The sequence below is a fragment of the Pavona decussata genome, unplaced genomic scaffold (assembly GCF_977016875.1).
Source record: "Pavona decussata unplaced genomic scaffold, jaPavDecu1.1 SCAFFOLD_170, whole genome shotgun sequence".
Classification (NCBI taxonomy): Eukaryota; Metazoa; Cnidaria; class Anthozoa; order Scleractinia; family Agariciidae; genus Pavona; species Pavona decussata.
Window position 1 is genome coordinate 1,099,292 of NW_028145581.1, and position 27,424 is coordinate 1,126,715.

The following is a 27,424-nucleotide window of genomic DNA, read 5'->3' on the forward strand; positions in this document are numbered from 1 at the left end:
CGTGCGCTCCACTTGGTGCTTGTCTTACTTTCGCGCTTCCCGAGGCCCGCATAGTCGTGACGATCAACCCATCATGCACTCAACAGGCATTGCACACAGATACAGTCCTGCTCACTCGCGCAAAAAAATTGTGCAAGTGAGCTGAAAAGAGCGAGAATTTTTTTCTCTCATTGGTTTAGTACCAACTTAACTATCTTTTTCCGCTAAAATAATTTTGCCAGATCAAAAATAATCGGTGTATTATATCATGGGTTATAATCCATCAAATATTTTCGCTCGCGCGCGATTGGTCTAAACACCTCACGTGACCGAATATACCCCACCTAAAACTGGGGAATATTCGATGACATTCCCCAAGTGATATTCCCCAATTTCAAAAACTTCAAGGCGCGTCACGTTTACAATTGAAATTAATGTCAAGATGGGGGAACGGTTTGCTTTTGGGACAGAAGGAGAGGTAAACCTGCTGGTCGATAAAGCAGTATCAGAAAACAACATACTCTCTAAACGTTTTTGACGGTAAGCTGTTCTTAAACGAAATGTTCAAGTACTCAAGCTCGTTGCTACATGAAAAATATTTGAAGGATAATAACCACAATAGCCTCCATTTGGCTTTAAAAATATGCTCAGATATTTGTCCTTGGACATTATCTGCTCCTCAAAGGCCTTTCTGCTCCTCGAAGTTCACAGTTTTCCTCGAGCTTCGCTCTTGGAAAACTGTTCGCTTCTCGGAACAGATAATGTCCGCGGACAAATATCTGAGCATATTTTCACACCAAATGGAGGCTATTGTTTATTTATCGAGATTCCCAACAAAATCCAAATCAGTTTAAAAAAATGCATGGAATACTCTTAGACGTAATTTGTTTTTAGCAACCGATAAATGTTATTGTATAATTAAATTGAGCTGCTGGAGCTGTTGTGAACTTATTTTATTAGTAAAAATCAAACGAACATACATAACTTGTTTTTTTTTTTTTTTGCTTTTTGCGAAACATTTCCTACCCTCCCTCCCCACCCACCCCCCTCAATTTGACCCCTCCTTTGGCAGCCTCGTTTCGGTAGCACTGTGCAGCCTCTCCTTCCACACTGTGCAACCTCTCCTTCCATGCATTCGAACAACTCCAATATCTCAAAGAAAATGGCGGGGTCTATTTTTGACGTGAACATCTGAAACATCGCTGTATTTTGCAACTATAGCAAACCTCCAAGCATCCGTTTTGACGAATTTTAAATGCTTCAATCATAGGGGAAGTTACTTTGTCGTTCTGTTTGAACTAAAGAATGGATTTTTCAGAAATCCACGAAGGTAAGTTTCGTGTTCGAACATGACAAAGCGAGTGCGACACTGCACACCTCGTGGGGCCAGTCGGCGAAACGTTTATTTTCGCTTCCGCTTACGATTGCAATATTAAGTGCTTCATCTTCTATACGTTTGAATATCGCTATGATTGCGTCTTTTTCGTTAAATGTTTCCTGTACATAAACCTTTTCATTAGGTTTGGATTTGCAAATTGACAGTTGGTAAATGCATGTGAAGTCTTGAATTTATTTTAATTTTAATGCGAGGTTAAAGTTCTTATAATCATCGCCCCAGCGCATAAATTTTATCGCAAATAACTTAGAATTTTAATTTCTATTTGTTGCTGTGATACTAATGCAAGAAGGAATGCTGATGTATAGAGTCGGGCCCAGTTGTAACAAAAAAATATTTGGTGGCAAATGTACATGAAAATAATAATAATATCTGACTTTGAGGAACACCACCTCGTGGTTACACGTAATGAAATATTACCATTGGTTGCATTTAAGTGTGGCCTTGTTACCAAAGAATATGACTTAGGTAACTTTGAAAAAGATTCACTGCTGTGCCATTAGGAAGCTAATGTAAACTACCCTTTTATGGAAACTTGGAAATGTTTATTTCCCTTACAGAATAACTCTTTACCAGCATTTTTTCAGTCAAGTTAGTTTTTCAATGGAAGCTTGCTTATCAACAACTATGTTTGCTAATGTTTGTAATACACTCATTTTAGTTGGTCAATGGTATCTTTGTTTGAAGACAGAACATATCATGTTTGTTTTATACCTAGTTAGGTAATGTTTTTTTTTATGATGTGGCCATACTGAAATGCAACCAGTAATTATTAAAATGTATTACGCTGGTTTTGAAGCCCTGCACTTTAACTAAAAACACAAGTGCCAGACTATGCAAGAGAACTCTTATGCAGTTACATAGTGGGTTGCTCTTTTAGATCAACATTGCAGAACTTACATGTATTTGTTTCAAACACCAAGAATTTCATAGAGAGAGAGAGAGCATTAATTTCAAATAGCAGCCCTAAGACTGTGGAATTTTTCCCCTTTTTGCATTCATTTGTCAATTTCTGTTAATATAGTACATGTACAGTCGAACCTGTATAATTTATAACGGCCCTGTATTAAGCGGCCACCCTCTATTAAGCGGCCAGTTTTCAAAGTCCCGATTGTTTGCTCATACAAACGCTGCATTTGTTACCTGTATCAGGCGGCCACCTCTATTAAGCGGCCGCGGCCACCCTGTGGCAGTCCCATGTTTATCTTTCTTTGTTATTTTTACCTGTATTAAGCGGCCACCCTTGAACGGAAACTGGGCCATATGTTATTTTATGCGGTATTTTATCGTGTGTAAAATGCGATCCAGCATCACTATAAAGAAATAACATGTGCAAAGCTACTGTAAGCTGATACTCGGCCGTTTAATATAGTTAACGCTTTTCAGACGTCCGCAATGTGCTGAAGTACAGTACCATATCACGAACGCTAAAAAAGTTTGTTTTGAATATGCTTCACTCTTTAGCAAGAAATTCCTCTTTAATTAACTTGCTCTTCAGCCATGTGACATTGAACATTGGGCGTAACAATTATGAAATGACGGAGTGAGATATTTTGTTGTGAACTGTAAGTCATAGAAATAGAGCACTCTATACCTTAGAAGAGTAGAGGACAATTTATTGTATTAATAGTACTTTTACACAATGTTACGTATATTATACCGTTAAGTTACAAGTTGGCAATGAACTTTGTTTAAAGTATTGATCTCTTGAAAGAGTGTTAATTGTCCTTTTGTTTCCTTGCATGAAGTGTTTTTGTATGATACGCCATTAAAATTGACATTAGACCACGCCCAGTGAGTATTTTTAGTGATCCTGTATTAAGCGGTCACCTGTATTAAGCGGCCAGTTACTCAAGTCCCGAAGGTGGCCGTTATATACAGGTTCGACTGTAGTTTTAACTGCTCGGTTAAGAGTGAAGACCATTTTACGAAATACTTAGTATAAATTCGAGACACTTTTAGCACATAATGATGTATTTTCCGTTTAGTATTTCAAATGTTTGATAAGAGCATTGAAACATTATTGTATTCTCCAAATAGGGGTATCAAACACAATGACCAATAAAAGAAACTAAGAATAATGAACAAGTGTTCTTATGTCATTAACTGCATATTGTTTTGGTTTTTGAAACAGATGAACTGGGAAGTCTTGGAGTTGACTTTGGTGAGTCTTATGCTTTATTTTTGCTATAAATATTAACAGACATTTACCATATTATTTAAGGTGGATAAGAATAAAGACCAGGAAGAGTTGGTAAAGTGAATCATTGCGACCTGTGGCATGCAACTTGTCCAAGAGGCATGTCTCTGGTTAGAATTTAAGGATTATGATGTGAATTTTTCAGCAAGTGATCTTCCCCACTTTTTGTCAAAAACATGAAGCCATTATCTTTCCAGCCCCCTTATTCTGTTAATGCACTTTTGTAATTCTTAACTTCTCATGAAACCCTAGTGTCAAAAGAGAAAGAAAAAAAGAAAGAATGAAATCAAGGTTTTTTTGTTAGACCTGCTAACCTGTGGCATGAACGGGAAATTCTTTGTACCTTAGAACATGGGATGCGGGGACCAAGACCACCATTCAGACATCATGGACCACATCCATTTCCTCCTTTTGGTCCTGGAGGACCACATGGACCTCGCATGCCGCCAGGAGGACCCATGCCAAGACACCCGGGTCCAATGATGATGGGACCTCCAGGGCCTCACCCACGAGGTCCCTTAGGGCCCATGATGCGTGGCCATATGCCTGGCCCTCATGGGCCACCAGGTCCCATGGGGATGCCGCCAGGGCACATGAGACCTAGGATGCCACCAGGAGAGCCCGATGGTCCCCACATGTGGGGTGACAGGGGCAGGGGGAGAAGACCCGGGAAGTTCCCGCCTCAGCGGCAACAGAGTAAGGAGGGTCCCAAGGTGAAGAAAAGCCCAGCTGTTGAAAAAACAAAGTAAGCAACCTTTTAATGTTTTTAGTGTTACATACATGTAATACACCCTTCTCCAAAATGGCGGCAACAGATTTGAATGAGTTAAAATTGAACTGAATGAAAAACTGATACCAGCACTGGAAAGAGCACTTTTACTTTAGTAACCTTGCAAAGTTTCAGCATATTAGGTGTTATATCAGCTTAGCAAATGTAAGAAGAAATTTGACAAATTTACAGACGTTTGTATGACTGGGGGTATACGTCATACCCCCAGTCATACAAACGTTGGTAAATTTTTCATTTTTCAACTTCCCTTTTCTCAGCTGATATTACAGCCGATATGCTGAAACTTTGCTGGGTTACTAAAGTAAAGTGCTCTTCCTAGTGCTGGTATATGTTTTTTATTTTAACTTAGTTGAATTTTCGGCCGCCATTTTGGAGAAGGGTCTATTATTGTAAACTGTGGTTTTGTGTAAACACTGGTAGTTAAGTAAATGCGCTAAACATTTTTTGAGGGCATTGCTACAATATATTCTTTTTTTTAAATAATTTTTTGGCTAAGTTTTGGAATTGAGGCCTGAATAAATAAAGATGGAATTATATGTGCATTTCTGACATGATAACCAATCATGAACCGATCTGGCGTTAATTTTGAGCTATTGGGATTTTATCCGTTTAAGCCCTAACAGTGACCATCATCAAATTTTTTCTCATAATATCTGCTTATTCAACCCTGGGGTCATGAGATTTAAAGATTGATCACCTAAGGTGAATTTTCTTGATATTTTAGTAACGTCTCCCCAGTACTTTTTATAAGAAAGCTATGGAGACAAGATAGGAGAATTTGTTCTTTGATATTAGGGTTTAAAGGGTTAATGCCAAATTCCCCCTCTTCATAGTTGTGACCAAGCCATTCAGTTGTGGATCTCAGTGATAATGACTGTAGATTTGTACAATGTAAACTATGTGGTTTATTTGGGATAAAATTGAATAATTATTATAAATATGTTTTTACTTATTTAATATTGCAGACATGAAAGTTCTAAAGCTCCTAGTGGAGAAACACCAGGACCAGCAGCAAAGAAGGTGACTGCTGTGCAAGTCAACATTGTATCAAAAAATTAATTATTCAAGGATTTGTTGTGCAAGCAGGCAAATTCTCACATTAATAATCAAATTATTTTAGACATTGCAAACATTGTGGAATTCCACAACTTTTGTACACAAAAAAGCCTGAACTGTACTTTGCTGTTATACATGTACAGTGTAAAGCATGCAAGGAATTAACGTGAGCACAAAAGAAGTGTAGGGCAAAACATGAGCCACAGGCTTGAGTTCTCTTGTCAATTTCCTTGCATGCTTACATGTAATAACAGAACAATGCAGAGTTAGGGCTTTTTTATTTGTTTGGAATATACATGTGTCTTTACTTAATATTCACTTCAAAGCAAGTTTAATTCTTAGCTTGTGTATGTACCTGGAATGGTGTCATGGATGAAAACACAATTGCATCAACATTGTGTTGTGTTTTACAAATTTTTTTGAGGAGAAGCTAGATTCCTTAAATAAAAAAAACACCACTTAAAAGTGTTATGTGTGAAATTTCACGTTTGGTTCACAAAAAGGAAAGATTTGTAATAAAGCTACAGTGGCATCGTTTGTGTACTTTTTTCTCTTACAAGGTACACTGTATGCTAAATTTCAATGAAAACATATGTCGCTATATTATAGTTCATTTTATTAACTTTGCTAAAGCCCTGCATATTTTTTTTATGTCACCAATACTTTCTATTAAATTTTTTTATCAACAACTGCAACAATTTAACATGACTGGTTTTTTTTTATCATTTTGAATGTGAATTTCCCCCTATTATCCGCTTTCACATAGTTTCTTACGTGCACATGTACTTTTTATGGGTTGCAAAACAATTTTAAGTAATGTTTAATATCTTGGATTCCATTTCAGCTGAGAAAATCAGAGGATGAGTTGGAGGATGTTGATGAAGAAAAGTTGTTAAAGAGTGATGATGAAGGCGAAGGGTGAGCAAAGAAAGTTTTAAAATTAATTATTTATAACTGATTATATTTAGCTGCACCTGAAATTGGTTGAATCTCATCCTTGGCTTCTCTTTAAAGTGCCCATAACGGAATTTTTTTTATTTTCTCATCTGAATCTTTACATTACGCGAAGAACGTCCGCGAAAAAATGTTTCGATTTGCATGAAACGCAAATTTTTTATGAATTTTACAAATCTTTAAAATCCTATTTTATTGCGGTCCACCCGCCCCGCTGATGAGAATGCCGACGGGCTCACAATAGGGCCACGTGACATGGTCTGTGACGTACATTCAGGAACTCTCGAGTCTATGCACTCACTTGACCTTCAGTAAAGTACATTCGCGGCAGAAAGAAAATCGTCAGATTCACCGGTAGGAAGGAAAAACTTAGCTCCAAATAAGTATATTCCATGGCAGAAAACTTATCTGACACGGAAAGTGAGCAAACCGCTGAAGAAAGCAGCTAGGACGAATTTGAAAGCGTCGAAGTCGAGGCGATAGATGGCGTCCACGAAACAAGTAATACGTGTGAAGATGATGATACACTCGAACCGTACGCGGACGAGCCGATAGCAGACGAAGAATGGCTAAAAAGATATCGCAAGGAACAAGAGGAGAAGCGACGACTCGAGGAAGATTTAACGAAACGCTCGGAGAATAGAGTGCGTGTTAGTGGATGGTAAAGTTCTCACCTTGCATTTTGCATACGCGCTCTTCATTATCATCTGTCAAAACTATGGCCAAGTACTCACAAACATTCGAACGAATTATTTTCCATGTAGATGTACTTGTGGTAACTGTAGCCGTGATCTGCTAGCAAATATCAGCGAGTGCTACTGCTGCAAGGAACTCGAAGGCAATTGGGAAGCGCTGACTAGCGACATTGTTCTCGCGGAACTGCAGGAAGGACACGTGTTGAACTGTGATAATAATAGCTTGTCTCGTTCTCTGAAATTTCGGCCGTAAATTTAATTGTAGGATGGAAGTTGTTAGCTTGTCCAATGAACAGGTTAATTTCCTTTTTGTCACTGTCCCACAGTTTACAAAATCCATTGTAACTTTGAGGCGCATACGTCTTGCGAAATGTGCGAAGTCTAACAAGAGTTGGCGTCTAATGTAATTCGTGTCTGTCACCGGTGTCAGGACAAATTTGAGCCCTTTAGAAATAGAAATAACGCTAACAGGCTGTCGCTAAGTTGTTTGTTTGAAAAATTCTCTCGTGTTTTTCTCTTTGTATCTCAATCCATTTTTTTGCCAATTTTTTTCTGCGCTCTTTGCGCTTGTTATTTGTTTTGTGCCCTTTTTTATTTTGAGCCCCCGTTGTGGTGGTTAGGTTTTCAGAGATAAAGCTGTTATACTTTTCAACATTTTTATTGTTTGCAGAATTCTGCAACACATGTGTGTACAATATTTGTTTGAGCTCGTTGAATTCTTGCTGCAGTTTATCTACCTTATCTACATCGTGGTTTACAATGTTTTCTGTGTCCGCCGAGTGCGACCGTTCTCGCATCGATCTATTTACATCAGTGGTAGCATTTGTGCTAGTATTTTTTGAGAGCTTGGTCTCAACGAAACTTCGCGGATCTCACGATCTATGAGAATATATACCAAAACAATTACGCTATATTTTATAAAACTTGCGACTGAGTTAACAGTGAGGTCAAACTATAAACCTCAGAAGGTTACAACGCTTAGAATGTCACAAGCGGGTGTGAATATTCAGCAACGAAAGCTTACCATTCGCTTTTCCCTGCTCCTCTTCGAAGGTGTCTCTCGGTCTTCGTCTTCCTTTCGCTTAGCTGTTTTAAAGGATAAACACAAACGCGATGTCATCCTACTTCAGTTCACGTTTTAAGTTTAAACCTGACTTCATCAGCCTTGTAAAATCCTCGTCATTGAAGTGCATCGAGCATAAGGACGAGGTCTTTCCAGGTGCGCGTCCACATCTTCCTCCGCTCCAGCATAAAATCGATCCATTTCTTTCGCCTCCTCAGTCTTTGCGGGCATGTAGTGCCAAAGAAAGGAATCCTGTGCATGCTTATTCCATTTGCTTCGTCTTTGATGTTTCCACATCTCGCTGCAACACATCTTTCCGGCATTTTCGAGAAACGTGCAGAAATACCGCGACTTGTTTTCAGTGAGATCCAGAGAAAGGCTGAAGTCACATGTTCCTGAATCTACGTCACAGCTCTTGCTAAACCGAGAGGAGACTAATGCGAATCCTGGGCCAAAATGGCGGCAAATTTGAACGTCTTATAAAATTCATAAAAAATGCGCGTTTTGTGCAAATCGAAAAATTTTTTCACTGAAGTTCTTAGGGTGATGTTTAGATTCAGATAAAAAAATAAAAAATTTTCCGATATGGGCACTTTAAAGGTAATTTTTAAATTCAAAAGTTCAAATCATCCAACTTTCTAATTTGACAGGGCAAACAATGTTGATTTGGATGCTGTGAGCATACATGGTGATGACGAGCTGGATGATATTGATAAAGAAATCAAAGGCCTCTCTGAAGGAGCTGGTGAGAACAGTAAAAAAACACCTCAAAAAGGTAACTCTCAAACCCGTCGAGTGAGCTTCGTTAAAAATCTTCTTTGTAAGAAAAAAAAAAGGCTGCTGAGTTCAAGTCCTCAAATTTAAACCCCAAAGCTTGAAAGTCCTCGAAAGTTTTTGTTTTATAATAATATTGATTCCAGATTCAAACCAATATCAACATATGCTTTGTACAAAGATGAAATGTTTTTTTGTAGTGTACATTTTTGAAGTGCATATGCCTAGGGGTCCTTGGAAAATCCTTGATTTTTACCTCTGACAAAGCGTCTTTCAATTTTGGTGTTTTAAATGATAATAATATTAAACCCCATCTTGAACTATTTAGCAACAAGGCCTGGTAACTTTTACATTTTCCATATGTAGGTTGCACAGAAGAATTCCTTAGAAATGTCCCACCTCCAGCAGAATGCTGTTTCTCTTATAGCAACAATTTTTTCAGTTGAACAATGAACAGTGTAGTTTTGGTAGAGAGAAGGTGGTGTTGCACGGGGTGGAGTGGTAGTCATTTGTACAATGTATCCTTAGTTAAGTTTTGACGAGAGGTGTCACTTGTTCCTGCAGTAGAAGTGAAAAAGGAGACACCGCAAGTTCCCATGGGTAAAGAGAAGATGAAGAACGACAGCGACAGCGAAGATGAAGACAAGAAGAACAGGCAGCGGTTCAAGTCTGAACGACCAAAGGAACAGCAGCTCAAGTTTGATAAACATGAACCCAGTAGGTTGAATTAATTAGCTAGTTAATTGTTTGCATATTTTACTACTGTCAATCATACATGTAATAAAATTATTATGGCAATAACCGACAGATGGAAGTGCATACCTCTGACTAACCAATATCAAGGTCCATACTGTAAGTTACAGACCGAGTTTGCAGGGAACTTCTGAATCCTTACCCAAAGTCAGTGAAAATTGTATTTTTGGCCTAGCCCCTGGGTTTGCAAATGACTATCTGTTGTAGGTTAACATGAATCCAGGTTAAAATGATTTCAGCCTACTAAGGTTGATTTGTATTTTCCTTTGTTAAGGTTGGGTTAAATTTACATCTGAAACAAAGGAAAATACAATTCAACCTAGGTTGACATCATTTTAACCTGCAACATATCCTTTTTGGCTGAGGTTGCAGAGGAATGTATTAAATTGTTCGACGTTTTCTGATTTTGGAATAACCGATGCCCCCAAAAAACATGCAGCCCCTAAACATGTCTGCTCTTCTTTATCAGAAAGAGACTTCAGAAAACAAGACGACAGAAATTGGAACAAGAGGGACCAAGGTAGAGGGCGTGGAAGAGGTGGACATGCAATGATGTATGTGACAACCATTTGAATTTTCTGTTTATTTTCTCACAAGGGTGCATTTAAGAACATTGCCTCCTCTTGCTTTTGCACATATGGTCTGTACATCTTGGAATGGTCCATGAAGCAAGCTCTGATTTCTAATAATTTTATAGTGTGTATTTCATTTAGGTATTTTTGCAGAGCTTATAACTATATGGGAAAAGAAGATCTTAGCAATGGCTACTGGAATCCTCAAAGAAAATTAAGGGTAGCCTTGCATTTTGCAGAGATAACTAAGTTTCAATTTAGAAAAATGCCATACCTTCTGATGTATTTTCAAGTATTTTAGAATTATTGTTCAGGGTTGTAGCTAAGAAATTTGTCTGCCGGTTAGCTGAGAAATTGAGCCGGCTAAAGAACGCGCGAAGTGCCTTCTGCCGTTGGCGTAGCCGACGGAGGGGTAGGTATGGGAGAGGGTCGCCCCCTCCCATTAGGGGGGTCTGGGGGGCCTCCCTAGGAAATTTTGAAAATTTTAATTCAATTTGGTGCACTCTGGTGAAATCTAGGGGCTCTTTTGTGTATGCAAAAAGAAACAACCATTAAAGCGAAGGTCAGCTGTGGTGCCGCAGTTTGAAACATGAGGTACAGAGATTCACCCTGAATTTATTCAAAATTTTTTCCCACGCTTTGACGTTTCCATATTTCCTTCGTGTTGTTTTCGTTGTTTGGCGTTCCTTGAACTCCCTACCAGGTCTGTTCACTGTGCCCCTAAGGAGAATGACAGACCTGGCTTCTGAGCAGACAGTGCTTTGTTTTACTTCAGTTCGTCTATCTATGCTGTTCTTACTTCATTTTTTGGTGAGCTCACTAGAAGAATAGTTCTTTATTTAAACACGGTAAAATTGATTCTTATAAACGCTTAGCACTGCAAACAAAAGAGCTGTCCACTCGGTCGTTCAGCTGTTCATCCAGTTTCGCGGGTTCGTTCACTCGGTTTCTCATTCGTTCGTTTTCGCCGGCGAGCACTCGGCGGACCATTTACGTTTCTGGTTTTTAGTTTGTTCAGTTGTTCCTCCGTTTACCCAGTTCTTCTTGCTATTCATGAGCATAAACATGTTATAAGCAATAAAATTTAACCAATTAAAAGCTGTATTAAAACATTACGAAGAAGTTCCTTCATGTTTTTTTTCTCTGTCATGCTACAGAGAAAGACTTCTTTCTCCGATCTGACACAAATACCTGGTAACAAACTCGTTCCCAATCTTTTGCAACGCCTTGAGTGCGGGGGCTACCAAGCTTCGTGTTGACAAGATGGCGGACGCAGAAAACGGAGAGAGGACACGGTAAACAAGTTCTCAAAACAAGACTTTATTTCAATTACTTTATGGCATCGATACTCTAGGTAGTCAGGAGTTTATTCAAACTTTTCACTTAAAATATTTTATTCTAAATCGAACAATTGCTTGTGGGTTAGTATAGAACTGTTCATTGCCTTTTTAACCAAGTGCTTGCCACCCAAAATTCAGCCGGCGATGACCTCTTTCCCAGCCGGCGAATTTCGCCGGCAGCCGGCGCTTAGCGGCAACCCTGATTGTTGCTAAACTACATTGTATCTCTGAAAAAAAAAAAAAAAAACGGCATGGTTACCCCTAATTTTCTTTTTGGACTTCAAAAGCCCAAGCTAAAGTCTGCTTTTCCTGCATAATCACAAACTGCGCAAGAATACCTCTGTGTACCATCCTTAACTACCTTGTAACTGTTATTGTTGCCTGCCTGGGCTGTCAGTAAGCTTTAGGTTCACACCTTTAACATTCTTGTTACTGTGTGGTTAAAATGGACCAACAACAATATGACCCATAAACATCCAGTTTCTTTTATGGTACATTTGAGAATCTGCCATAGCAGGTGTTAGCCCGTAATAACATCCCTGCCTTCTTTTCTAAAGAAGTCGTGAAGGTTTGTACTTCAGCCGTTCAAGGGGAACTGTCACAGAGATTTTGCTGTTTGTTGGTCAAAGCTGCTCAAATATCTGACTAAGAACCTCTTTTCTAACATGAAATTGCTCTTACAGTACTGGGAAGAAAATATGAAATGATTTCTCTTAGCAGTTTTATAATCAGTTTTTGGCAATTTTTCAAATAAAGATAGGAGAAGCAATTTTTTCAAGTTGCAATCCATTTCCATCCTAGCCATCTGCTGCCAAAGATGAATGATACTAGTTTCTGTGTATTTGTAAGGTTGTTGTTAACAAAACTGAACCACTATTTTGATGTTCATAGCCATACAAATAATTATGTTTTTTGGCTATTCAATGTGACACTAAAAATAGGTGACACTTTCCCCCCGCCCCCTTCCCCTAAACTTAAAGTCATCTTATTATTACAGCCAATTTATGCAGTCATTGTACATGCAGTGTAATTAACTCCGTTATTCTGGTCACCTTGTTAATAAGGCCAGTTTCTTGTCTATCGGCGGCCAGATTAGAAAGTCTCCATTGCATCTGCTCACCATTGACAGAGATCTCTGTTGATAAGTATCTTGTCTTTCTTTGTTTTTCTTCCAGGGGGCCACCGCCACCAGGGATGATGCACCCAGGAATGCGTCCACCATTCCCTCCAAGAGGACCCGACCCCTTTATGCATGGTCCAAGACCAGGAATGGGTCCAGGACCAGATCATGGGCTTGGATTTGGTCCCAGGCCTCGGTTTCCAATGGGTCCAAATGGCCCACCTCCTGGTCATATGCCTGGGCCCCCTGATGGTCACATGCCTGGTCCACCAAGTAAGTGTCTTAAAGCTGAATCTGTGCAGATTTTAAAATCCTGTCTGCTTTAGTTTGCCCTCATTTTCTGTGTGCAAGTTTGTCTTACCTTGTACTCCCCCAACTCAGTATAATCATGTCTTGTTCTACTCGTGTCCCAATTGCATTCCACATAAAAATCAAGGATGGGGCCTCCTAATACAGATTGAAGTATTTTTGCACAGTTTATGACTATGTAGGAAAAGCAGATTTTTGTATGGGCTACTGGAATCCAAAAATTAGGGGCAGAGGGGCATTTTTGAGAGATAATTAAGCAAAATAATTATTCAAAAAAGCAGTAAAGCAATATTATTTTTTTGGCATTTTTTTTTTAAATTGAAGCTTTAGTATCTCTAAAAAGATGCATGGTTACCCCCAACTTCCTTTTTGGATACCAAGTTCTGCTTTCTCTGCATAGTTTTAAACTGCGCACCCGTAGGAAACCTGAGTATCTCAAGATGCGCAGAATGTATGCGCAGTAACAAAAGTAGGCACTATCCTTAAGGGTGTCGAAAGTGACGAAAAGTGATCTAATATTGTGTATTTCACTTAGGACCACCACAGGGCAAGAATATTCACATCAATCCACACTTCAGACCTCCCCCTGGAGGGAGAGGAATGCCAGAAGGTAATGAATTCACACTCTTTGGTGACTAGCCTAATGCCTTTTGTTTCTATGTGATAGAAATCTACAGAAGTCTATAAGACGTGTAAAATCATTTCCACAAGCAGGCTTTGAGCCAAAAATTGAAAATTGGGTATCTAAGAGGCATGTCTCCTTTATCATTTTTAAGAGATAAGGTGAATTTTCCACAAGTTTTCTTGAAAGAAAAAAAAGGTGTCTGCAGGATTCCATAAACCCCTTTTGGCTAAAACCTTGTGGGCCAGATGCTTTTTTAGTTCTGAGGTTGTTCATGCTAGGGTGCCTTTTCTCATCATTTTTTTCCACTTTGCAGGTCCACCTCCCATGCGAGGACCACATCCAGGTCCCCCACGACCAGAGATGCCAGGGCCCCGCATGCCTGGTCCCCAGCCAGGCCCGGCACGTCCAGAAAGTGCCTTCCCACCAGGCCCTGGAGGAGGAGACTTTGGGCCTAGAGGTCCACCCCCGGTGAGAGGGCCACCATCAGAACAGGCTCCCAGACCTGGGATGGGTCCTGAACATGGCCCACGACCTATGGGCCCTGGAGGTCCTGGCCCAATGCCAGGTCCTGGACAAGCACCAGGGCCTAGACCTGGCCCAGGTCACTTTCCAGAGAGTGAGATGAGACCACCCCATGGAATGGGCCCTGGAGCTCACCCACAACCAAGGGTGAGTGTTTTGTACTTTGGCCCTCTATAAAGATATTCCTTTGGTCAATATTATTTGATTGGCCCTATTCAAGAATGGGAATACATACGATGATTACTAGAAATCCCTCATGAAAGGTTTTTGGAGTTGCTGGAATACAAAATGGCTCTTAAATTACATTGTGTATCACTGAAAGTTTGTAGATATGTCTTCCCAAATTTACCTAAAAAGAAAAATCTAACAGCTATTCCACTTATTCATTATTCCAGAATACAGTCAATTGAACGTGACTTTAGTATGGTGCTGTCCAGTTGGCCCATAAGGCTGACATTTGTTGTTGCATAAGCCTTTCTATTATGATATGGTGACATTCCCTGCAAATTTTCAAACTCTTGCAACGCAAAGATCACAAATGTTAACATGTAGTTGGGGGTCTAGCTATGATTGATGCAGATTGAAGCTTTCGCTTATGATTTTGTTGTAGAGTGACATTGATTCTTGAGTTGTTTACAGAATGATCTTTTCAGTTGTTTTAATTTGAAAGTGGCATTGTGAGAAGATGGTGGCTCTACAGAATGGGAAAAACTTAATTTATAAAAAATATCTTATTTCAATTATAGGGAGCTCCACCAGGGGCACCAAATATGCTTCCACCGCATGGCCCCATACCAGGACGTGGTCCTGCACCAGGAGCACCAGTTGCAGGACCTCACAGTAGCACACCAGGAGGTCCTAGTCCCTTACCAGGTCAGCAGCACCAAGCTATGCCACCCAGGGTTCCCACACAAGGGATGCCCTCCCCAGCAGTACCCCCTGGAGGCCCCATGCACCCAGGAGCCATGCAGCCAGGGATGCGACTACCAGGAATGCAACCAAATCACGATGTATCAATGTCTGAACCTGAACGGATTGTCATTGGCCATCGTGTGACAGTGCCTAATATGGAAGCAGCAAATGTAGCCATGCGAGCTAGTGTTCCTCCGCCAGGATATAACGCTGCAGGGGCTGCAGCTGCCGCTGTGGCTGCAGCACAAGTGCAAGGAGCTAATTTAGCAGCTGCTGCTGCAGCCGCTGCTAGGCAACAATTCCCCTATGGACAGCAGTTTCCATATGATTATGCTGCTATGTATGGTGCCGAGTGGCAGCTGATGCAGCAGCAGCGAGATGCTGCTTATGCTGCAGCTTATGGACTGGATAAACACGCAAAGGTGAGAACATGGTGTTCAGCATGACAAAAATGTGTTTGGTTGCATTTAAATGTGAGGAAATTGAAATAGAAATGTTGACATTCCTCAACTAGAAAGAGCTACCTGCCAATAAAGATTTTGTTGTTTGAGGAATATGGTAGTCATGATTGGTCAAGTGTGAATAGAAAAAAGACCTTCACAGTTATTTACCCAACTTAAGTAGTTGCGAAAGAAAGTTCAGGCTTGTGAAAAAAATTCAGGCTTGAACGGGATTCAAAGCCATGACCTCTGCGATGCTGGTGTAGTGCTCTACCAACTGAGCTATCAAGCCAACTGGGAGCTGGTCATACTGTGAGTTCATAATATACCCGTGAAGGATGAATAAATAAATGTAAATATATGAAACATATATTTTGAACTGCAGATGAAAGATCAAATAGAAGAAAGATCCTTGTAGTTACTGCGCAACTTAAGCAGTTGCGAAAAGAAAACCTGAAAAAAATTCAGGCTTGAACGGGATTCAAACCCATGACCTCTGCGATGCCAGTGTAGTGCTCTACCAACTGAACTATCAAGCCAGCTGGGAGCTGGCCATATTGTGAATTCGTAATATACCCGTGATGGATGAATAAATGAACCCACAGTTCAAATGTATATTTATATTCTTTAAATAGTAAAGTGGTTACAAAGAAAGCTATAGCACGAAATTGTGCTCTCATTTCAAGAGGCCTTAATGCTATAAAACTTTTTGAAAGGCTCATCAGGGTTTAGATTTTTATAATAATTCTTATTAAAGCAGCAAAGGACCAGTCATCACCAATGAAGAATTTGTATCTCTGTTCACAGAGTCACAAAACAAAGAAGCATCGTAGACGTTACAGCGCTGACAGTGCAGAGAGTGACTTCAGCAGTGCATCAAGGTCACCATCCAGATCAGCGTCACGGTCATATTCGAGATCACCTGCCAGGTCTTGGACTCGTTCACGCTCATTATCATTGTCACGTTCACGATCAAGGTAAGGGAACTTTTATCAGAGAAAAACATGTGGATAGGGGCATTATACTTCAATCCCAAAAAATATCTGGATGAAAAAAAAATGTTCGACAATTTTTCCGAAGGAGCAAGAACAAAGTTTGAACATTTTTATTGTACTAGTGATAAAGACCTTTTTATGAAACTCATTTGCAACTGACACATGGCTAAATTACAGAGTTAAAATACAATAACAATACCATATAAAGATACTTAGATAAATTACTATATTATAAAACAAATATAATCTATAAAACTAGTGTTAAATCCAACTAAACTTTAAAAGTTTAGCTTTTAAAGCTTCGTTTTCTACATGCCAGCAGACAGTCACCAAATAGAACGTTTTTACAAGCAATGTCTGACCTAAGATAGCAACTGTGGACAATACGTTTTCATCTCGCCAAAAATGTAGCAAAATATTTTCGACTCACACAAGCGTATTCAAATAGTTTCCACCTGTTCTGTCCTGGTTGATTGGTTGACTGACTAACTATTTGGTTGGTTGGTTGGTTGGTTGGTTGATTGACTGATTGACTGACTGACTGACTGACTGACTGACTGACTGACTGACTGACTGACTGTTTGGTTGGTTGGTTGATTGACTGACTGACCGACTGTTTGGTTGGTTGGTTGGTTGATTGACTGACTGACCTACTGACTGTTTGCTTGATTGGTTGGCTGACTGATTGACTGGTTGTTGGTCTGTTTGGTTGGTTGAATGACTGACTGACTGACTGACTGACTGACTGACTATTTGCTTGACTGACTGACTGACCGACTGACTGTTTGCTTGGTTGGTTGACTGACTGACTGACTGACTGTTTGGTTGGTTGGTTGGTTGGTTGACTAACTGACTGACTGACTGGTTGGTTGGTTGACTGACTGACTGGTTGGTTGGTTGACTAACTGACTGACTGACTGACTGACTGTTTGCTTGACTGACTGACTGATTGACTGGTTGGTTGACTGACTGACTGACCGTCTATTTGGTTGACTGACTGACTGACTGACTGGTTGGTTAGTTGAATGACTGACTGACTGACTGACTGTTTGCTTGACTGATTGACTGTTTGGTTGGTTGACTGACTGACTGACTGACTGAGTGACTGACTGTTTGCTTTGTTGGTTGACTGACTGACTGACTAACTGTTTGGTTGGTTGGTTGACTGACTGATTGTTTGCTTGGTTGGTTGACTGACTGACTGACTGACTGACTGACTGACTGGTTGGTTGGTTGACTGACTGACTGTTTGCTTTGTTGGTTGACTGACTGACTGACTGACTGACTGACTGGTTGGTTGGTTGACTGACTGACTGTTTGCTTTGTTGGTTGACTGACTGACTGACTGGTTGGTTGGTTGGTTGACTGACTGACTGACCCACTGTTTGCTTGGTTGGTTATTTATTGACCGGTATGCTGTGGGTCGGTAACAGCGATTTTATAAATTATTCTTGAATGGTATTTAATTTTAGATCATCATCCAGGTCAAGATCGTTCTCAAGGTCAGTTTCACCGCGGACGCCCCAGTCCAGATCACCTCTTCGTGTGGCGGCTAAGCCTGCTCCACACCCAAGACGAGCCGTGGATAATCGCAGGGAGAGAGAAAGACCACCAGAGAGAAACCGGGAAAGAGAACGAGAGAGGCCAAGGTTTGTGCATCAGCGATAGCTGACGGTTTTACATGTACTTCTTTCCAGAAGTGTAAGAGAGCAGAAGTCCTTAGCATCTTGAACAAGCTGGCTTTGCAAGAGAAGTTACTAGGCATGCGCTGTGATTATTCTAGATTGCGGCATTTGGAGGCTACCACAACTCAAAATATATTGACGTGTCTCATAATAGCCCTTTAATCCTAACATCAAAGAACAAATTCTCCTATATTGTCCCCATACTTTCCTTCTAAAAGATACTGGGGAGATGTCATTGAAGTACCAAGAAAATTCACCTTGGGTGATTGTATCCTAAATTCTCATGACCTCAGGGGTTGAATAAGCATTGATATTACAAGGAGAAATTTGATGCTGATCACCGTTAGGGCTTAAAGGGATAAGGGACCTGAAACACTTGAAATTATTAAATCAGGTTATTTAGACTGCTTCGTGACCAATATTCCATCTCACTGAACTTGTGCAATGTGGGTGAACTATCCAGGAACTGTTAAGAACGGCGCTCAAGTCAAAAAGAAGAAAGACAAATGAAAACTCCACTTCAAAATGCATATTTACGCTCTGGCTAGTGATTATTTAAAGTCATTCAACTTGTATGATGCGCTTAAAATTTCCAGGTAATTAGTACCAACGGCGTAAAAGTTCAGAAAAAGAAAGAAAAATTCAGCCTTGTGTACCCATGTTCTCCTTAAAACTTTCAATTTGGTCACATCACGTCCGTCGCCGTTGTCTTGCAGTGGACGGCAAAGAAATACACGAATTTTTAACGCACGTGCAGAGCCAGTGTTTTGTTTATTAAACCTTCAGGGCCAGTTATTTCAACAGAGTCTAACTTAGGCCCCGGCTTCAGAAATTCAGTGGGCCTCCAAATCTGTTTATAAGTGTTTTTTTTAAGGTGGCTGAACACAGTTTGCACGCGCTTTACAGATTCTGTAAGTGATGCTATTAAGCGCGCGCTAGGGTTGTGGTACGCAAATACGGCAGTCGATAAAGTGATCCCTCAATTTCACATGAAATGGATAATAAAGTCAAGTTTTGATCCTAAATAACTAAGTTTCTCGTTTCTGGACTCTTTTTCTTTTCTTTCCGAGCAAAAAAAAAACATTCGCCAAGACTTTCGCATGCTTTTCATCTTTGCCATGAAACCCAAATAAAACCACGCATGCGCATTTGACCAAAAAATTGCGACTGGTTGTTTTTGTGGAAATGAACTGTTTTCTAAGGAATGCTCATTAGAATTCCCTGAAATTTGGCATGAAAATAGTTCCCTAAAAGCATAACTCCCATAAAAAGAGAAACCTCAATCTAACAGAGGGTATCTTCACAAAACATTAAAATGCAAAATCAATATTTGCAGGAGATCTCTCTGTCAAATTACATGAAAATAGTGCAACTGTGTCAGTGTTTTGTGAGTTGTTCTGGATACAAAAAATGGAAAAAATCCAATGAGTACATTTTCTAAAAATAAAGGAAACCTACCATTTATGGACGTTTAATAGTTCGCTGCATTGCCATGGAAACGGTACTTAGCTCAACAAGACGTACAAAAATACGTTCTTTCTTAGTTGGTCTTACACTACACCAATTTTGGGCGTCCAGAAATACATAGTTTCCAAATAATGTCTTCTAACACCTGTACACTAAAAAACTGTATTCGGCCACCTTAAGTAGATAAATAGTTTTCTAGTCTGGGATGCAAGTCTTCTTGTTACCGTCAGCAGCAGACAATGTTTAGATATGACTATTGGCAAAATTGAAAATGGCTTGGAACGTGGTTTTGTTAAACACCGTTTAAACTGTAACTAACCCTCAGTTTTTTGACGTTCTCTTTGTCCTCGCCATCGTGATCGCATAAGGTCTCATTATCAAGTGTGTGCCTTTTCTCGCAGCAGAGAACGACCAGACAGAAGCAGAGAACCTTACAGAAACCGTGAGAGGAATGACAAAGACAAACCAAGGGAACGAGAGCAACGAGAGCAACGGGAATCTCGAGAATCGACACGACATGACAGACCACGGGAGAGAGATAGAGAAAGGGAAAGGGGAGAACGGGACAAGCCAAAAGAGAGAGAAAGGGACAGGACAAGGGAAAAGGAGAAGCCTAAGGACAGCCATAGAAGGAGTCGCAGTCGAGATAGGCCATCTCACCGGCGGGAGAGCAGGGAGTCGAGGCATTCGGAGAATAACTCGTCTAAGGTGGGCACTGCTAAATTTGGTCACATTGATAGTAAAATCTGGTTTCCATATGATCACAAACGTTCGCGGAAATTGGTCACTTACTCGATCGCAAATGTTTGTAAGGAGCTGTGCTTCTATATCATCGCAAAGGATCGCGAGTGATCTGGAAAGAAAGGTATCTTTCTGGCCTCAAACTTTTTAGACAGTGGAATTAACCTAATATGAACTATTATGGTGTGTGTTTTGATAACCCAATCACAAAACATTGGTTTCCACAATCGCAAAACTCGCAGAGTCTTGTTTAAAGATGATGTAAAGCGCTTAGAGACTTGCTGATGAGCGCTATAATTATAGGCTTTGTTTGTTTGTTTATTGCGTTCAACGTTAGGAGAACGCATACTATTCGTGTCGCATACTATTCTGGCTGCTGTGCGATTTCAGGGTTTGGGTGCTATCTTGGACTCACTGGCTGACCACTTGCCTTGATTTCATGCGAGAGCTTTGAATCCCGCTGGCTGTGTGAAGTCCCGCGAGTTGTTACGGTCTGGATGCCATGAGATCAAACGCGTTTTACTAATCCATGGTTATTAATAGGTTATATATCTTTTGTTTGTCTAACAGCGTATTGTGGTTGGTCCGTCTGAAAGTAAGACCAAGACATCTGGTTCTACGCCGGACTCCAAAGCCAACCGTGTTGTTGTAACCAAGGCATCCAGCAGCGGCAAACCTTCAAACCGTGTTGTGATTGGATCTCTGCCTGAGGCCATCACCCCAAGCAGGCTGAAGGAGCTTCTGCAAGGCATTGGACCAATTCAGGTATTTGGTTAATTAGAAGGAGAACCCTCGCAGTTATTTACGCAATAGGTCATTTCCAAGTCGCTGTGAACCTCACCGTGAAAGCGAGGCTAAGTGCAAAGTTTTTATTATGATATTAAGGGTGCGTTCAATTGACCCTATTCCGAAATAGGAATACTTAAAACGATGACAAGAAATCCCTCATAAGAGGTTTTTGGAATTACTGGAGTATGAGACAGGTTTTTAAAAAATTATTGTGCATCCGTGAACGTTTGTAGAAATGTCTTCCCAAATTTCTTAAAAAGAGAAATCTAACAGCTATACCACTTTTCCTTGTTCCCGAATAAGGTAAATCGAATGCAGCCTTAGTATTTCCTGTGCAGTGCTCAGGCATTTGATGCCGTCGTGTGTAAAATATCTATTATTTTATGGAGTTTTTCCTGTTGGTTACATTCATTTTGCTGCATGTAATTGCCTTAATCTGCTCTCAAGAGCGTGTACACTGCCAGGAGTTAATTTACGCATGGATTTAATACATTGACGTTGATTGACACACACCATAACTGAACTTGAAGTGAATAGAATGTTATCTCTTGGGCGCGTCTGAGACAATGGGATACTTCAGATCAGAGTACGAGTACGAAATTTCAAATCAGTCCCATCCCCGGAACTCTCGCTCCTTCCCATTGTTTACCAGCAGATAAGGAGACCCAAGAAACGAGGTGGCATGACAAGCAGTTATCTAAAACATTCCACGCAAACTATATTTGATAAGTCGTATTCGTACTTGTACTCAATCTCGTACACGTAGTCAAATCTGAATGTCCCTAAAGGCCTGGCCCGTTTAAATGATTTCAGCATTTGACCAACATTCGTTCAACAAAAGTTGACAAATGTTGGATGAACGCAGTGTTCAAACGGCTTTAACACCATTCAACATTTTCAAGAACAAAGGAAATGTTGAATCGATGTTAAATGAAAGTTTAAACCAATTTACATTTGATTCAACACACTTTCAACAAGCTTTCGACATTTTTTTTTACACTTTCAGTAGTGTTGGATGACCTGTTCAAATGCCCCCGACATTTTGGTTCAACAGAGTGTTGAATGCATGTTGAAGCAAATGTCAAAACGGTTTTAAATGGGGGCCTTAATAGCACAGTAGCATACGCCACTTGGTTGTCAAAGATTCCCGGGAGGGGGGGGGGGGGGGTACTTGGGTTCAGTTTCGCTGGGTATGTGTCGCTGGCCTCTCAGAGCCCCTCCCCCTTTTTAGTCTATTTTGTGGCCAGTTAAAGACCCCATCTTAGTCACTTTTGGGAAAATGTAATTTTCGCAATCCCAACTAAGTCACTTTCTATTTATGCATCTACTTCGTTCTGGACCGGTGGTTTTGTGCTATTGTGTAACTGGTTAATATTGAAGTTGTGGTTTCAAGAACGGAATGTAATGCGAGGTGATTGTTACATTTAATAAACAACAACTTTCTGAACTTTTTAACCGAGACCATTTTGAATCCCTACTTAATAAAATTTTCTTACCCAAAAAATCCGAAAATGTGCGACCCCATTCTAGTAACTCTATTGAAAATTCAACCCCATTATAGTCAATCCAGTTGTGAAAATGCGACCCCATCCAGCGGCACATCCCCATTAGCCTGTTATAAGGAAGTAACCCCCCCCCCCCCCCCCTTCTCCGGGCAAAGATTAGTGGGTGCATTCATATCGTTTGGTCCTCAGCTGTAAAGTCCAAAGATTAGGCCCCTGGAGGTTGTCGATATTGTTAACGAAATTATGTCTCAATAAGCAACTTGTGTTAACAAAGTTGGGGTTCATTTGTTTTTTGACAATATTATTTCTTTATCATCACAGCAACTGAAAATGTCGACAACCAAACACAAGGCTTTGGTGACGTTTGAAAAGAATGAACATGCATTGGCCTGTCGCCGTAAATTTCATAGGTAAGTGGTAGGATTCCTCTCGTTTTACGTCTATCCCTCATGAATACAGTCAGCTGTGCAGGCCGCTTGCTATCGGTATAGGTATTTTTCATTTTATGAATAAGCGGACCCATTAAGCACTTTTCTTAGAACGTTTTTTAAGCACATTGGTGCCAAATTTAAGTACAATTTGCCAACGTGTTGCATAAAATGGTAGAACCTTTAAAAGTATGGCCTTCAAATCAATAAAGATTGATTCCTCATTTAGTAACATTGGGCGCGTAAAATAGTTTTCGGGACCAAAATCGTGACTTTCTAGAAATGCCCCCCCGGTTCCTTTAATCCTAATATCAAAGAGCAAATTCTTCTATCTTTTCCCTATACTTTTCTTGTAAAATTGCTGGGGAGAAATTATTAAAATATCAAGAAAATTCACCTTAGGTGATCATATCCTTAATTCCATGACCTTAGGGGTTGAATAAGCATTGACATTACAGAGAGAAATTTGATGCTGATCACTGTTAGGGCTAAATTGTTAAGTTGTAGCTCTATGAAACATTGCAATTGACAACGTGAAACAAATCGTTTCCTTTGTGTTTTTTTTTCAGGACCGTAGTTGACGATAGCCAAGTGACTGTTGATTTTCTTTGAGTTTTTGAACAAAAAATCTTACTTGGATTTGTTGTTGGTTTGTGTGTTGTATTAATGTTGTAATTTGTGTGTGATTTGTCATTGTTATGTTCATAAAACCTGGCTTTAGGATAAACGAAGGACTCTTCCTACACCTTTTATACATATTAATTTGTGATAGCTTCATCACGATGAAAATTTTCGTTGCTTTTTTTCAATTTTAAAACTTAAGCTGTCCGACGTTTTGATGATGCTATTATCATCATCATCATCATCATCATCATCATCATCATCATCATCATCAAGGCAAAGTGGCTGTCTCTTCTTAGTTGAATATAATTAAGTGAAAACAATAAAATAGTCATTTAGTTTCATTGTGATTATGTAAATAACTAGGCGTGGATTAACTGTTTTCAATTTAACTTGCTTTCCCCTTCTGAGAAAATTATTGTTGCACTGAGTCGTGAATCGTACATCAGTTGAAATCAATTTTTAGATCTTAAGATTAAATGAAGGTAACTGTTCCTGCGAGATTAACAAAATTTGCTTCTTAGAGTGATCACAATTTATTTAATACTTATGTACATAATTATAGTCCCTTCGTATGGACAGAAAAAAGGGGAAATTTTTCATTTTACATAGTTTTAGATTCCTGCCTGGGGTTTATTCTCACGCATTTTATTTAGTCAAAACAAATAATGCTATAATGGCGATGGTAGATTTTATAAATGACCATAACTATTACGGATTTTCTTTTTCGAACTTTCATTTAATTTCGGTTCTACCTAGTTAATGACTTGTTTGTAATGACTTGTTTCTCTGTTGTAATACATCAAACAAGCTTGCTCACGTTTGACATGTTACATTTCTATCTCAATTGAGGTTGCAGTTGAATGTGCACACGTCCACAAAAGGTGGTCTCTTAAATATGCTATCAGAGTCGGTACGCATGTTTTGTCATTTGCGTAGTTTGAATGTTAGGTAGGCGAACTTTTGCATGTGTAACTGTCAAACGGAAATGAGTTTATTCTACAGATGTTGTCCAGTAGGTTTCATGGAGATTTGTTTGAACGTCTAAAATGTTTATCCTGGCCGCGTATAGTCTATAGTCGCAGTTTCGATCAAACTCCAGAAACGAACAACTTCAGGTTCGTTAAGGTCATTCTTATCAATGTTTCATTTTCCATCACCCGACCACTTTTATTACAAAATGAAAAGAAGAAAGAAAAGTTTCCCATGCCTTTTCTCGGGTGTTTCCATGTTTAATGCGCTTTACATGCATCTTTAAATGGATCGGCAGCACTTTTAACGATGTCCTCAAACATTTTTTGAGTGAAAACGGCTCGTTACGAAATAGCAGTCATGGGGAATATATCATCAAGGCTCACTTCAATGTATTTTTTAATTTATGGCTCATTTCGCAGCCATTTTTTCTGTAACCGACAAGAAGGAGGGTGATGGAAAAAGAAACATTTTATTGGATGTCCTAATGATATTTCAAACTGCGAATGTTCAGTGACGAAACATGTTGTGTTTGGTGTTAACGTAGGTCACTTTTACTTACTTACTTGTCCCCTCGTGCCAAGGTGGCGCATAGGGCCTCAACGTAGGTCACTTGGTTTTGCTTAAATGCATCCCGGCGGCAACAGTGCGTCTCATTACACCTGAGATCAAATTCCAGTTTGAAAAACGATTGAAAAGAGTTTATATGGTCGTTAATGATAAGGTACGGAGCACTAACAAAACACAGGCACATCAACTAAAAGAACCGAGATGAATGAGAAGTTCATTTTTTTTTTTCATCTAGTTAATCTAAATCAATTATTAAATATAGGGCTGACACCAAAACGGCGCTTTGTGGTAAATTTTGTTAAGCAGAAAAGCAAAACATTACTGTCTTCAATACAATTCCTTCATTAGGATGATAATCAATGGGAACAGTATAATTGCTAAAAGAAACAGAAGGCAATATTTTTTTTTTCTATTTACCAATTAGATTATGAACTTGAAATTTCTATTGCGTGATAGTTGATGAGCCAGAAGCCCAAATCAACTATCACAAATATAAATCGAGAGCAAATAATCTAATTTAAGTCTAAGTCTATTAGTTGTTCAAAACTTAACAACAAGACAGGTTCACGTTCTTATTGAACAATGATACAAATAGGTCACCCCATGCGCTACTCACTCTACTCACTATCTACAAGAAAATAGGCAGTGAGTAGCGTGGCCAATAAGAGAACAGCATTCGTGATAGAACGCTAGTAGATTTATATCAAAGACAAATATTGCAGTTGTCAGCGGTTGAACATACAAACAATGCGCGCTTAGGTTATTCTCCATTCTATTAACGCTTTTGCCTCGTTTGCATGTTTTTGAACAAAAGAATTTGACAGCTGGTTCTCAAACTCATGAAGAATGCATGAGGAGAAAACAAAGAAAATCAGGACCGTGAAGTAGGGTCTTAATTATTGTTAAATTTGGTGAACTTTTGTTTTGAATTTCACCAGATATTATTAATGGTTTGAGAAGCTATATCAAGCACTCGAAAGATTGTTTCATCCGATTTTCAAAGAAGCAAGTGTAAAATTGATTGTTTCTTGTTGCGGGAAAAAGACAGCACGTTTTCTGACGTTTGGTGTAGGAGTCTTTTTAAGGGTGCGTCTAAATTTGTAGGCCAGCTTTATTCGCATGCAAACTGATGAAAGCAAGCGAACTGGTTTTACATGTGAATGAATACTTGTGCATGTGCCAGGTTTTATGTTGTTTTGTTGTTTTGTGTTTATGCTGTGTGTGCTTGTGTAAATGTTTAAGAAGTTATCTGCATGATGAAGAACTTTCATTCATTAACAAGTTGTAAATGTGCAAAACCTTGAATCAAGAACTGGAAGCAACGAAAAAAAGACAGGCAGAAAACAAGCCACGCCCTTCAAATGATTCATGGCAGTACTTCACGGAACCAGAAAAGAGGACACTTTTATGAGAGCTTACGAAAAGTGGAAGCGATGTACTGTTCTTGAGGACACTTCATGAGGGATAATGCAAAGAGACAGGTTTTTGCAACTATCTGTTATATATAAATATATAGTTTTCATACATTGTAGACCATTTCTCATGTCAAGGCTGCTCTTAAAAGCTGACTTCATGTTACGATTTTGTAGCAAGGTGAAAGAGTTAAGTAAATAAATAATTGAAGGTTTACTGCCTAAAGTTACATTGTTTTTCCAAGTATAAGTTTTTGGAGTGTGTTTTTGTTATTTACTGGCAAGGAGGTCACTTCGATACTTTTTATTCTTACACTGCCTTGCTGTGATTGAGGCGTAAACCTTCTTAATCAGGTTTGTCCCCCAAAAGGCCAACATGGTTTAATTAATTAATTACTCACTTAATTAATTTATGTAGTTTAGAAATAAATTATATTATGATGCTGCATATAAATTGATATCAACAAAGCAGAATATAGATAGCGTTATATTTTTGCAGATCTCAAGTGTCACGTGAAAAGACGTTGATCTAGTTTATTTATAAATCCTATAAATTAATTTTATACATTTTGTGTGGGTAATCTCGTAGCACTTTGCATTAAGTTATATAAATTATATTTTTCATAACATGGTTAAAATGGTCTTTCCCTCTTTGGTAATTTGTTCTATGTCTTATTCGATGTCACTAAAATCAACTGGGTACCAGCACTTTTTAAAGCTAATCCTGTGCAATGTTGAA

The 27,424-nt window shown here is 39.4% G+C and overlaps 1 protein-coding gene across 4 annotated transcripts; it reads left to right on the forward strand.

Moving 5' to 3' along the window:
- Positions 1 to 1,121: 1,121 nt before the first annotated feature.
- LOC146464036 (uncharacterized) lies at positions 1,122 to 26,915 on the forward strand. 4 transcript variants are annotated; one of them, XR_014856762.1, is made up of 19 exons: positions 1,122 to 1,309; positions 3,510 to 3,539; positions 3,924 to 4,320; positions 5,331 to 5,385; positions 6,266 to 6,339; positions 8,784 to 8,908; positions 9,472 to 9,624; positions 10,130 to 10,214; positions 12,748 to 12,965; positions 13,537 to 13,611; positions 13,940 to 14,295; positions 14,895 to 15,482; positions 16,308 to 16,477; positions 17,968 to 18,144; positions 20,049 to 20,355; positions 20,959 to 21,153; positions 23,004 to 23,092; positions 23,680 to 25,250; positions 25,312 to 26,915. XR_014856762.1 is itself a non-coding variant. In XM_085083826.1 (18 exons), exons 1-18 carry the CDS (start codon positions 1,285 to 1,287, stop codon positions 23,720 to 23,722), a joined length of 3,162 nt encoding a protein of 1,053 aa, XP_084939952.1. In that variant the 5' UTR covers positions 1,122 to 1,284; the 3' UTR covers positions 23,723 to 26,915. The 4 variants fall into 4 exon arrangements, 1 of the variants encoding a protein (XP_084939952.1); XR_014856763.1 differs by having other exon boundaries at positions 20,052 to 20,355; XR_014856764.1 differs by having other exon boundaries at positions 9,475 to 9,624.
- Positions 26,916 to 27,424: the final 509 nt, after the last annotated feature.

Coding starts and splice junctions, on each gene's coding strand:
- LOC146464036 (XM_085083826.1), top strand. CDS start 1,285: ATGGATTTTTCAGAAATCCACGAAG. Junction 5,386..6,265: donor CAGGACCAGCAGCAAAGAAG/GTGACTGCTGTG, acceptor ATTCCATTTCAG/CTGAGAAAATCAGAGGATGA. Junction 13,612..13,939: donor AGGGAGAGGAATGCCAGAAG/GTAATGAATTCA, acceptor TCCACTTTGCAG/GTCCACCTCCCATGCGAGGA.